Below are 12,520 nucleotides of genomic sequence, written 5' to 3'. Positions count from 1 at the left end.
TTTTCAAAATACAATCAGACATTTAAAAATGTGGTAGTTTGAAGAAAGAACTTAGATACAGTAAACTAAAAGTACATTTGAGGTGTCAACACTAGCTTGGAGGGACCTCCTTAAAGATTTTATAGCATTCTCAGAGGCTGTTTAGTCTTCACACGTGTTTAAAATAGGACAGAAAGGCATCTTTCCATGGCTATTAAATATGCTTACACAAAGGGTCTATTCCAGTATCACAAATGTATCATCATACTTAGGTAAAAGCAAAAAGGATAGAAAACTAACATGAAAACTTTTCATCTTATCCTTTGTCCAACTAAAAAGTGCTTCATTTTCCTATTGGAATTTTTGATGTTTAACCTTATTTTAAGTCTTTTTGGGAAATGCAAGTGTAACTACATCACAACAGTCCCTAATATTTACAAGGTGAGGCAGGTTACATGCCAACATTCCCACTGGATGCCTGTAAAGGTGTGTATATATTATATACCTTTTATATATTACGCATTTTTCTATTCATGCATGCCTGTGAGTTTGAGTTAGAAAGGAGGCATAAGAAGAAATGAATAACAACATTAAAATAGGACTATGACTATTTTAACAGTATATGAATATGATCTCTTTTCAAAACACAATCAGACATTTAAGAAATGTGGTCATTTGAGGAAATAACTTAGTTCCAATAAATTCAAAGTACATTTGAAGTATCGATATTAGCTTGGATGGACCTCCTTAAAGATTTTAAAGCATTTGCAGAGGCTGTATAGTCTTAGTGTACTATACTCACCTTTCTTGTGATGATGTTAGCTGACGCAATACCTACGTGATGAAAGACTGTCATGCTTTTCAGAAATGACATATAATTTTAAAGTTAGTAATTATTATCTCTGTATTTTTCATTTTCAGTCTACAGTTGGCTACTGGTAACTCAAACCTCAGGAAGCAGAATCTCAGACAAAAAAGCGTATTGCAGCACCAACACTAATCAGATTTTAGGTTAATTTTACCAGCAGAGTAGACTTATGCTCAATGGGGAGCTCACATTCATTGAAGCATTGATCTTAGCAGTAGTGTCGTCATCTGTTGGGAACTGGTATATTTGGACACCATTGCACACCAATTCACTCATGAGCTTGACCTTAAACTTCTGTAATTCAGTTTTAGAAATTGTATCTGCTTTGGCAATCAGTGGAATAATGTTCACCTATTAAGAAAAAAAAGGAAATCACTATCTTATCATAGGTTAATTGATTTTTACCCTAAAACTATAGTCAATCTCCAATAATAAATTTCCTTATCCTATATCAAAGACTGGGAAACTGTGATGCAGCTTGCTGCCCTCTTTTATAAATAAGTATTTGCTGAAAAAAATACATCAATTCATTGAGATTGCTTTCTCATTTAAACATATAAGGTAAGTAACTCGTCATAAGAAACCATAGGGCTGGGGGCCAGGAGTTGGCTTAGTGGTAGAGTGCTTGCCTAGCATGCACAAAGACCCGGGTTCAATTCCTCGGTACCCCACATACATAGCAAAAGGCCAGAAGTGGTGCTGAGGCTCAAGTGGTAGAGTGCTAGCCTTAAGAAAGTCCGAGGACAGTGCTCAAGCCCTGAGCCCAAGCCCAGGACTCACAAAAAAAAAAAAAAAAGAAACCATAGGGCTTAAAACTAAAACTTCAACCTGGCCCTTTACAGAAAAAGTGTGCAGATTTCTGATCAAGATAAACACACACACTTTGCACAATCATTCCATAGATGCTGGCTTTATAATCATTATATCTAAAAAGTAGAGAACATGTAAAACTAATATCCATTTGGATTTAGGCTTGGAAATCTCACATTTTCTCTATCTAATTAATTTCACTGCATACAAAATTAGTAAAATGTCATAAACAATAAGCCAAAATCACCTGCTTAAATTTATTTCTTAATAATCTAAGTACCAAATAATGAAGTGATTGATCCCTCAGGAAGATAAACAGGTGACATCTCTTTTTCTGGTTCTCATTTAAGCCCTGCCTCTATCTCAGCAGTATGTTTATCATTAGATGGCCCAGGAAGAAAACTGCCAATACCAGTAGAAAGTCTTTATGATGCAAAGGAACAATTCCTTAGCATTATTCGAGTCCAATCACTGCTAGAGAAAAAGAGATGTGGGGTCATGTGCACTACTTGTAACTCTGGTCCTGTAAGAAATTAATATACCCACACAAGATTGACATTTCCACAAACCTGGATTTTATTTTATTGTTTTGGTTTGTTTGCCTTTAATCAAAAACCAAAGGTTAACCAAATATATATGCCAAGAAGAATGAGACCACAATGGAGTTTTCAGAATAAAAGTTAAAACTTAAGTTACAATTCCTAGCCATTAATTCTGTCTTCCTTAATTTCATATTAATTCAGTGTGTATATTTGGATTGAACAGTCTTCCATAGGACTCAAAGGAGATTAATGTTTCTCCAACTATCTGTGAAGTTAATTGAGAGAAAACTTTCAAAGAATTATAAAGGTACATAAAAATTCTGATGCTAGGGCGGAAGATGGCACCGAAACAATAGGAACACTGCCTAGCTCTCTCAATTTCTTTCTCAAAGAAATCGAAACGCGAGGACCCCTCCCCACCCCTCACTGCCAGCTCCAAGCCAGGAAAGCCACGGCAGAGGGCGTCGGGCCAGGCAGCCCTGACCGCCACAGAAAACAGTATAGACCGGGCCATCAAGCGGCAGAAGCCAGATGCAGGAACCAGCACAGACCAGACCAGCAAGCAACAGAAGCCAGACGCAGACCACAGGAGGCGACTGAGATCCGAGGGGAGTGAATGACTCCCCAACACCATGGAGCAGCCCACAGCCAAACACAGAGAAGTGAGTAGCCCAGCGGGTAGCCCAACGGGTCCCCAAACCCATCGGGAAAGCAGAGCTGGTGCCAAGCTATAGAACTTAACTCAGACCCCTCCATCCCGCCCAAGAAAGACTGGCAAGGACGGGAGCAAGGAATTTAGAATCCTGTCCCTTCCCCCAACATCCCCCACCCCCAGGCCATTGACTGGAGACTGACAGGCAGCCGGGCGCTAAGACCCAGCACCCCACCAAGGGAGGCAGAGGTGTCCCAGCCCCCACTCTCCCAACAGCCTCCTCCCCCAGGCCTCTGACTGGAGACTGACAGGCAAGCGGGCGCTAAAACCCAGCACCCCACCAAAGGGGGTGGAGGTGTCCCTGCTACCACCTGCCCAACAGGTTCCTCTCCCAGGCCTTTGACTTAAGACTGACAGGCGGGCAGGCGCTAAGACCCAGCACCCCACCAAAGGGGGCAGAGGTGTCCCAGCTCACCCACCCAACAGGTTCCTCTCCCAGGCCACTGGATCTGGAGAGTGGGGGGGCGCTGAGACCCTGCTTTCCAACAGCAGGTGGGGTGCGCGGTAGTCTGGGAACCAGCATCTGACCCACTCAAATCTTGAGCTGGGCACTGTCCAGCTGGGAATCCCAAGCAACACAGCACCAAGGGACCCCCCACAGTCACAGACTTGGCCAAAGGGGCGGAAACACAGCAGGGAACTAAAGGGCAGACCAGTAGCCTAGCTCGCCTTCTGAGAATCAGAAAGGCGCGGCTCCACCCTTGGAGCTCACATCCTCTGCTGGGCCCCACCCCTGGGAACAGAGCAGACACCAGCTGGTCCAGCTGAGAGCCCCTGGAAACTCCAAAACCCCAGACCTTTGGCCGGGGGCCTGACCTTGGAAACAGCTCAGGAAAACCAACCATCCACCCAGCGCGCTGAGACTGAAGCATGCAGACCCATCCCATGGCCCACTGTGAAGCCACTGGTTGGGCTGAGAGCTAGTAGTGCAACGGCACACAGCCTCCGGGAACAGGCCAGAACACCTGCAAAAAATGCAAACTCTGACCTAGCCAGCAGCGGAATCAATCTGGCTGAGAACCACAGGTATACGCAGATTCCCAGAACTACCAGTCCTAATCCAAGTAAAGACTGACACCTACCGAGGACAGAGCGAACTACAACAACAGTTCTTGATGCCTAAAGAGTACAGAGACGAATTACGACATACATAAATAATCAAAGTCCCACACAAAGTCCAAAGGGAAACAAGAGCAAAGGGACGAGAGAGATGTCACCATCCCAAGAAATGACACCTGAAGAGACAAGAAATATGACTCAAATCAAGGAGATGATTTTGGAAATGAAGGCTGAATTCCAAAAACAAAAGTAAGAAATTTCCAAGGAACTCTCCGAATTCAAAACAGAAGTGGAAGAAAAGTTCAAGGCCCTCTCAGCAGACATAATCAGCTTGGTGTCCACACTTCAAGCAAATGACTCTTCGAGAAATAGAAACAGAAGGAGCAATACCAAACTCATTTTATGAAGCTAATATAACTCTCATCCCCAAACCAGGAAAAGACCCAACAAAAAAAGAAAAGTACAGACCTATCTCTCTAATGAACACAGATGTAAAACTCCTCAATAAAATAATAGCCAACAGAATCCAGAAACAAATTTTAAAGAATCATACACTATGATCAAGTAGGCTTCATCCCACAGATGCAACGCTGGTTTAACATTCGCAAACAATCAATATAATACATCACATCAATAGAGCTAAGGATAAGAATCATATGATAATTTCTCTGGATGCGGAGAAGGCATTTGACAAAATACAACATCCATTCATGATGAAAGCACTAGAAAAAATAAGAATAAGAGGTACATTCCTCAAAATAGTGAAAGCCATACATGAAAAACCTACAGCCAGTATTATACTAAATGGTTAAAGAATGGAACCATTCACCTTAAAATCAGGAACTAGACAGGGATGCCCACTCTCTCCACTTCTCTTCAATATAGTGCTGGAACCCTTAGCCAGAGCAATAAGGCAAGAAAAGGACATCAAAGGGATCCACATAGGGAAAGAAGAAATTAAACTATCCCTATTCGCAGATGACATGATCCTCTACTTGAGTGACCCAACAAACTCCACTCCCAAACTCCTAGAATTAATAAACTATTTTAGCAAAGTGGCAGGTTACAAAATTAACCTTCAGAAGTCAGTAGCCTTCTTGTACACCAACATACACAAACAGAAGGCCAAACCAAGAAAATGATCCCATTCGCAATAGCCCCCCAAAGAATAAAATACTTAGGAATATATTTAACCAAAGATGTAAAGGAATTATTCAATGAAAACTATAAAAGCCTAACGAAAGAAATTAAAGAGGACACTAGGAAATGGAAAGACATCCCATGCTCATGGCTAGGGAGAACCAACATAGTGAAAATGGCTATACTGCCAAAATTGATATACAAATTCAATGCAATCCCCATCAAAATCCCAAAGACATTCTTTAAGGAAATAGAAGATATAATCCAACGATTCATATGGAACAAGAAAAGACCTAGAATAGCCAAAACAATTCTAGGCAAAAAGAGCAATGCTGGTGGTATTACAATACCAGACTTCAAACTCTACTATAGAGCCATAATAACAAAAACTGCTTGGTATTAGCACAAAAACAGACCAGAAGATCAATGGAACAGAACAGAAGACCCAGAAATAGAACCACATACCTATGGTCAACTTGTATTTGACAAAGGAGCCAAAGATATACAGTGGAACAAACACAGCCTATTCAATCATTGGTGCTGGCAAAACTGGGCAGCCACAGGCAGAAAACTAAAAATTGACCCTAGCCTTTCGCCATGCACAAGCATTAACTCAAAGTGGATCAAAGACCTCAACGTCAGACCGGAAACCGTGAAACTGCTACATGATAAAGTAGGAGAGACACTGGAACTCATAGGCACAGGCAACAGATTCCTGAACAGAATCCCAGGGTCACAACAGACTGGAAAGAGACTTGATAAATGGGACTATCTAAAAATAAAAAGTTTCTGTACAGATAAAAACATAATCGCAAAGTAGAGAGACAGCCAACCAACTGGGAAAAGATATTCACCAACAATACATCTGACAAATGCTTAATATCCAGTATCTACAGGGAACTCAAGAAACTAATCCCCCACCAAACCCAATAAACCAATCACTAAATGGGCAAAGGAACTAAAAAGAGACTTATCAGAAGAAGAGATTAAAATGGCAGAAAAGCATATGAGAAAATGTTCAACATCCGTGGTCATAAAGGAAATGCAAATAAAAACAACCCTAAGATACCACCTTACCCCAACAAGAATGGCCAAGATTTTGAACTCAGACAATGACAGTTGCTGGCGGGGTTGTGGAGAAAAAAGGAACCCTACTACACTGCTGGTGGGAATGCAGACTAGTTCAGCCACTCTGGAAAGCAGTGTGGAGGTTCCTTAAAGAACTGAAAATAGACCTTCCCTATGATCCTGGCATACCACTTCTGGGCATCTATCCTGAACAGCATGACCCAGGATATTATAAAGACACCTGCTCAGCTATGCTCATCTCTGCACTATTCACAATAGCCAGGCGATGGAAACAATCCAGATGCCCTACTGCAGATGAATGGATACAGAAAATGTGGTATATATACACAATGGAATTCTTCATAGCCAACAGACAAGATAAAATAATGGCATTTGCAGGGAGATGGATGAATCTAGAGTGAATCATGTTGAGTGAGACAAGTCAAGACCTAAGGAACAAAAGGCGCATGGTATCCTTAATATGTGGCTATTAAATCCAAAGAGTACAGAGCGAGGAGTCAATAACTGCATACCCAAATCTATGGACATGGTAATGGAAATATAAACATAACTATATAGACATAAAAACCTATGACTCTATAGACATAACGTTTTATTTTATAAATTAATATGTTTCTATGACATACAAACCCTTAGCCTAATTTTGATTAAGTTCTAAATACTAAGTCCCAGTGATTGTAGAGATTCCCTCCTTGAACACTTGTTTGTTAAACTTGTCATTTAAAATATGATGTAAAAATCAATGTTAATGAATTCTTTAATAAAAAAATAAAAAAGTTAAAAATTCTGATGCTAAGTCCTTTGATTTCAATATTCTATATGCATTCAATAAATTATACCAAAATAACCTACAATTGTATCCACAATAAATTGCAAACATAGATTAAATGTCAAATATCAATGCTTACATGTTTTTCAAAAGGGTGAAATATTGTCAAGGATGGCCACTTGTTACCACTTAAATAAGGCCAAGGGCCTGGAGTGTGGCCTAGTGGTAGAGTGCTTGACCAGAATGCACCAAAACCCAGGTTCCATTCTTGGTACCACATACATTGAAAAAGCCAGAAGTGGTGCTATGGCTCAAGTGGTAGGACTTTAGCGTTGAGAATGCCCAAGGACAATGCTCAGGCCCTGAGTTCAAGCCCCAGGATTGGTTTTTAAAAAAAAAAGGCCAAATATCTTTCCCTGTCAAGTCTTCAGCTTTTAGGAGCAAAAGAAAACTCCGAGAGGAGTTTTATGGGACCCAAGAGAAGCAGCCTTGCCACCTCTGATTTTTATGTAGTATTCTTACATAAACTAGGATATCCCTAGGACTGCCAGGTGGCTTGTGGTAAATAGCTATTTCTACAAAATTACTGTGTTATTTATATTAAATGCTAAATCAAGTAAATGAAGCAAATCTCAGTTATCTTTATAAACTTCTAAGAAAGCTGTTACAGCATTCTTTGACTAGTTTGTATAAATAACTAAAGGCAGAATATTTTATTAAAATTTATCCAAAATTTAAATTTGTCAATGTGTAAGACGGAAGAGAGTAGCTACATCTTTAAATTAGTATATAATGCCAATAACTTTGACTAAAACTGTAAGAAGAAAAATTTCAATTTAGTTTGAAGGAAATGATGCTGTTCAAAAGATAATATTGAATGTCTGAGTGTAACATTCATCTTGGGCTAGTTCTTGCAAGGGTTAGCAAGTTGGATTGTGCAATAAATACTCATTATTTCCTCTGTTTAATCCTAAAAAACCACTAAGGAAACATAAACATGAAATGTTTTTGACTAACACTCAAACATTTTGTTGTTGTTGTTTTGCCAGTCCTGGGCTTAAGCTCAGGGCCTGAGCACTGCCCTTGGACTTTCTCAAGGCTAGAGCTCTACCACTTGAGCCTCAGCAGTATTTCTGGCTTTTTTCTATGTATGTGGTACCAAGGAATCAAACTCAAGTCTTCATGCATGCTAAGCAAGCACGCTACCACTAGGCCAAACTCCTGGCCCCACATTCAAACACTTTTGAAGGCTACCAGTGGCTGGGTTAGCCAGTAACTCTAATACCCACTGTGAATATTATAAGATTATATTTATTGATTAAAAAACAATAAATTTTGTGCCAGAGGTTTGGTCTAGTGGTAGAGTGCTTGCCTAGCATGTGTGAAAGACCTGGGTTCAATTCCTTGGTACCACATACATAGAAAAAAATAAAACCCGGAAGTGGTCCTGTGGCCCAAGGGCAATGCTCAGGCCCAGAGCAGAAGACTCAGGACTGGCAAAATAAACAAGCAGCCACAACAAAAAAAATTTAAGCTAACAGTATTACAAGTAAACATGTTTCTATGCACATGCATTGAGATGAACGTTTTTAAATTTGTCACAGGTGGTCTTCATAGAAGACCCAGTCTTAAAGAGTGATCTCACTAGCTCCATTTTATAAAACACAACACTGGAACCTAGGTAGGGTTGAAGTTGAATAAGGTAGTTATCAAATGTTCCGCTTTATTTTATTTTATGCTGATATGATGGCTTGAACTCAGGCCCAGGAACCCTCCATTAGCTTGTTTGCTCATAACTCCTGTTCTACCACTTAAGCCATACTTCCTGTCTGGCATTGTCTTATTTCAGTTTTTTCTGCACTAGGTATCAAACCCAAGAACTTGGGCAAGCTAGACTTGTGTTCTACTACTTACAAACTAAATATCTGGTACCAACACTGTCATCTTTTTTACTTTTTTCAAGTGAACTATTAGTATTCTCAGGACTTTCTTAAGACAGGACCTGTTTAGTTACCTAGTTGTCCTCCTATATCAGCCTCCCATGTATCTGGAATTACAGGCACTGGTCACTGCATCCAGACTTCTACTATCTATTTTATAATATGACAAAATATTGAGCCCGGTAGACCCCCTACTAACTCTGACACAATCTTTTACAGACAATAACACAAAGCAATGTACACTTTATCACACACACACACACACACACACACACACACACACACACACAAATATCTTTAAACTTTCAACGCTGGGGGAAAAAATCACATAGTACATAGTTATATATGGTTAAAACAAACATCAGTTCTATGACATACAGTTATACTCAAGATGTTGAGGGAAAAATGAATGCAAATCTATAAATTCTGCATACCACATGCATAATATAACAAAAGATTTGTACACCATCGTCTCACTCAATCTTTCAAAGTACTGTAGCAGCTAATTCTTACTATCTATTTATTACTATCTATTCATTCAATCCTCTATTTAAATGGATTAATGTAATTCATTTTCACCTTTGTACCTATTTTGTATACTGAGGAAAAGAAACTGAGGCTCAGAGGGCTAAAGGTACATGTTTAAGATTAAATAGCTAACAAGTAACAAAGCCAGTATTGAAACTAGATACACTGAAAGCAAATTCTATAATCTTTCTACACATTTCACTCTTCCTTCCTTCCAGCTAACAAAAAGTTCTATGTTCCTTTAACATATGAAACTTTATATAAACAGACTAAGCTATGAAAACGACTGGCTTTGTAAGTCCCTAAATGTACACATTTCTTTTAGCTTCAAAAATTAAAAACAGGGGTTAGGGATTTAGCTCAGTCGAGGTGTTCTTGCCTAGCAACTGCAAGGCTCTGAGTTCGATCCTTAGCTCTATAAAAATAAGATAAAACAAATAAACAAATGGTTTTTATGTTGTCGATTACTGTAATCTGTGAGAAAGCATTAACACTTTCATCTTTATGAATGAAGTACCAGAATGTAAAATCGGTGTGAATTCCATATTAAAGAGACATGCAACTGAATCACTTAAAAAGGAACTTAAACTATAATGTCTGTCTCTGTATCTTGTCTTCCAGTTTACCTAGAAAATAAGATAAACTTATCAAATGTTTTAAAGATGGAGGGAATAAAATCTATTATACACATAGCTAACACAGTGACAGTTTAATAGTTCAAAATCATAGTAAAGCTAATTAAGTTGGCTCCTTTCCAAACCCACCTTGCTATCGAGGCTTTTCATGGTCAAGAGATCCAGTGTCCTCAGGGAGTGGCCTGTGGGAGCAATGAAGTAGAGACACACATGGATGCGGGAATCATGGTAGCTGAAGAGAGAACGCTTGATCTTCAGTTCTTCTTGGAGATAGGCCTCAAACTGAGCATCTATGTAGTCAACTATTGGTTGGTAGCTGAAAAATACAACTATGTAAGTATTTAACATGACCGCTCTGATTTAATGTATCATAACATGGAAAATTATATCTATTGTGGGTCTTAGTTCATAATACAACAAAATTTACTTGGCAGATTAAGAATATTGGACCTATATTCAAGTTCACATAAAAATACTTTCATCTGCTGGGCGCGGTGGCTCACGCCTATAATCTTAGCTACTCAGGAGGCTGAAATCTGAGGTTCAAGGTTCAAAGTTAGCCCGGGAACAAAAGGACCTGACACTCTTATCTCCAATTAACCTCTAGAAAATGGGAAGTGAGGCTTAGCTCAAAGATAGGATGGAAGCCTTGAGCTGAAGATCCCAAGGACAGCACCCAGGCACAGGAGTAGGGTGGTAGCCTTGAGCTGAAGAGCTCAGGGACAGTGACCAGGCTGCGTTCAAGCCTCATGGCACACAAAATAAACAACAAACAAACAAACAAAAAATACTTTCATTTGCTGGGAGTTTGGCCTAGTGGTAGAGTGCTTGCCTAGTATATACAAAGACCTGAGTTCACGTTTTGGTTACCACATATATAGGAAAAAAGCCAGAAGTGGTGCTGTGTCTCAAGTGGTAGAGCTCTAGCCTTGAGAAAGCCCAAGGATGGTGCTCAGACCCTGAGCCCAAGGCTAGGACTGGCAAAAAAAAAAACAACAAAACAAAGCAATAAAACATTCATGTAAATATTTTTCTCTAAGATGGCAGTCTTCTTATAATTATGAATAACATTTAAAGCAAGGTGTATTTCGGTCTTTGTTTTTAACATTAGTCAAATGCATTGTACATAAATTGTCTCCATCAATAAAGCTTAGGAAACAAGACAAGAAGGAGAGGGGGAAGGAGAAATGTAGGGAGGGAAGAAAAAAGAGAACTCAAAAAGGAGTGGTCAAAAAGGTAGCCATGATTCATGTCTTTATATTAAGGATTATACTTGAAGGTCGTACTCTAACTTGTATCACAGAGTGTTCAATATATACAGAATGTTTCTTTCTGGGAAATTACTTATGATAACAAAAGTACAAACATTTCAAAAGGGCATTATTAAAATTTATTGTTTCTGCTTATTTAAATTGATAATCTTTATATGATAGGAAAAATATGGATAAGAAATAATGTCATGGCACCTTCTATTTGGCAAATATAACTGTAACCCTTCTATCAATTACAATAAAAATATATGAGAAAAGAAATAATGTCATAAAATGTAAACTAAAATTTCATTATCAAAAACATTCCTAGCCAGGTGCAAGGCCTCAGCCTGCAATCCTAGCTACTCAAGAAGCTGAGATCTGAGGATTGTGGTTCCAAGTCAGTCTGGGCACTAAAGAATGTGAGACTCTTATCTCCAACTAACCACCAGGAAACTGGAAGTGGTGCTGTGGCTCGAGCAGTAACAGTGGTCTTGAGCTCAAGAGTTCAGGGATAGTGCCCGGCCCAGAGTTCAAGCCCCACAACTGACAAAAGAAACAAACAACAACAAAACAAAAAACAAAACAAAACAAAACAAACCTTTCCTATACTGCTTGATAATGTAACTATCTATTTTAGAATTTTGCAAACAAATACAACATGCACAAAAATGCATTAGGATTCCCTTTGGCCATATCTTTACCAGCATCTGTTTACTTGATAACGGCCATTCCTACTAGAGTAAAGTAAAATCTCAATGTTGCTTTGATTTGCATTTTCTTTATAGCCAGCGATGTTGAGCATTCCTTCAAGTGTCTATTGGCCATTTTTACTTCTACTGAGAAGACTATCTTTAGCTCATTAGCCCATTTATTAATTGATTTGTTGGTTTTGAGGATCTAATATTTTAAGTTCTCTGTAATTTCTAGATATTGGACCATTGCCCAATGTCTAGCTGGAAAAAAAATCTCCCATTCTGTAAGTTATCATTTTAGCTTCTTGGCTATGTCCTTTGTCATGCAGAAACTTGCTGTGTTTCTGGATCTTTTCTTAGAAAGCTTATACCAGTGCTCAGAAGCCCTAATGTTTCCTCTACTTTTTCCTGTAATAGTTTCATGGTTTCCAATCTTACAGTGTCTTTAATCCATTTAGAATTGATGCTAGTGCAAGGTGATATATTAGGACCTGGTTTCAGTTT

At 39.1% G+C, this 12,520-nt stretch overlaps 1 protein-coding gene across 2 annotated transcripts in view; it reads right to left on the bottom strand.

Annotated features, from left to right (window-relative positions):
* The window catches only part of Septin10 (septin 10), a 61,172-nt gene that overhangs the window by 15,851 nt on the left and 32,801 nt on the right, over nt 1-12,520 (bottom strand). For both annotated transcript variants that reach the window (XM_090336262.1, XM_090336263.1), the window contains exons 5-6: nt 10,201-10,387; nt 1,037-1,198 (exon numbers count right to left, since the gene is read on the bottom strand). In XM_090336262.1, the coding sequence (XP_090192388.1) occupies nt 1,037-1,198; nt 10,201-10,387 (349 nt within the window). The remainder of the gene's footprint in view (nt 1-1,036; nt 1,199-10,200; nt 10,388-12,520) is intronic.

This window comes from Megascapheus bottae, chromosome 7, assembly GCF_031878675.1.
Source record: "Megascapheus bottae isolate mThoBot1 chromosome 7, mThoBot2.hap1, whole genome shotgun sequence".
NCBI lineage: Eukaryota > Metazoa > Chordata > Mammalia > Rodentia > Geomyidae > Megascapheus > Megascapheus bottae.
The sequence above is the reverse complement of the archived record's forward strand: the minus strand, read 5'-3'. Positions and strand labels throughout refer to the sequence as shown.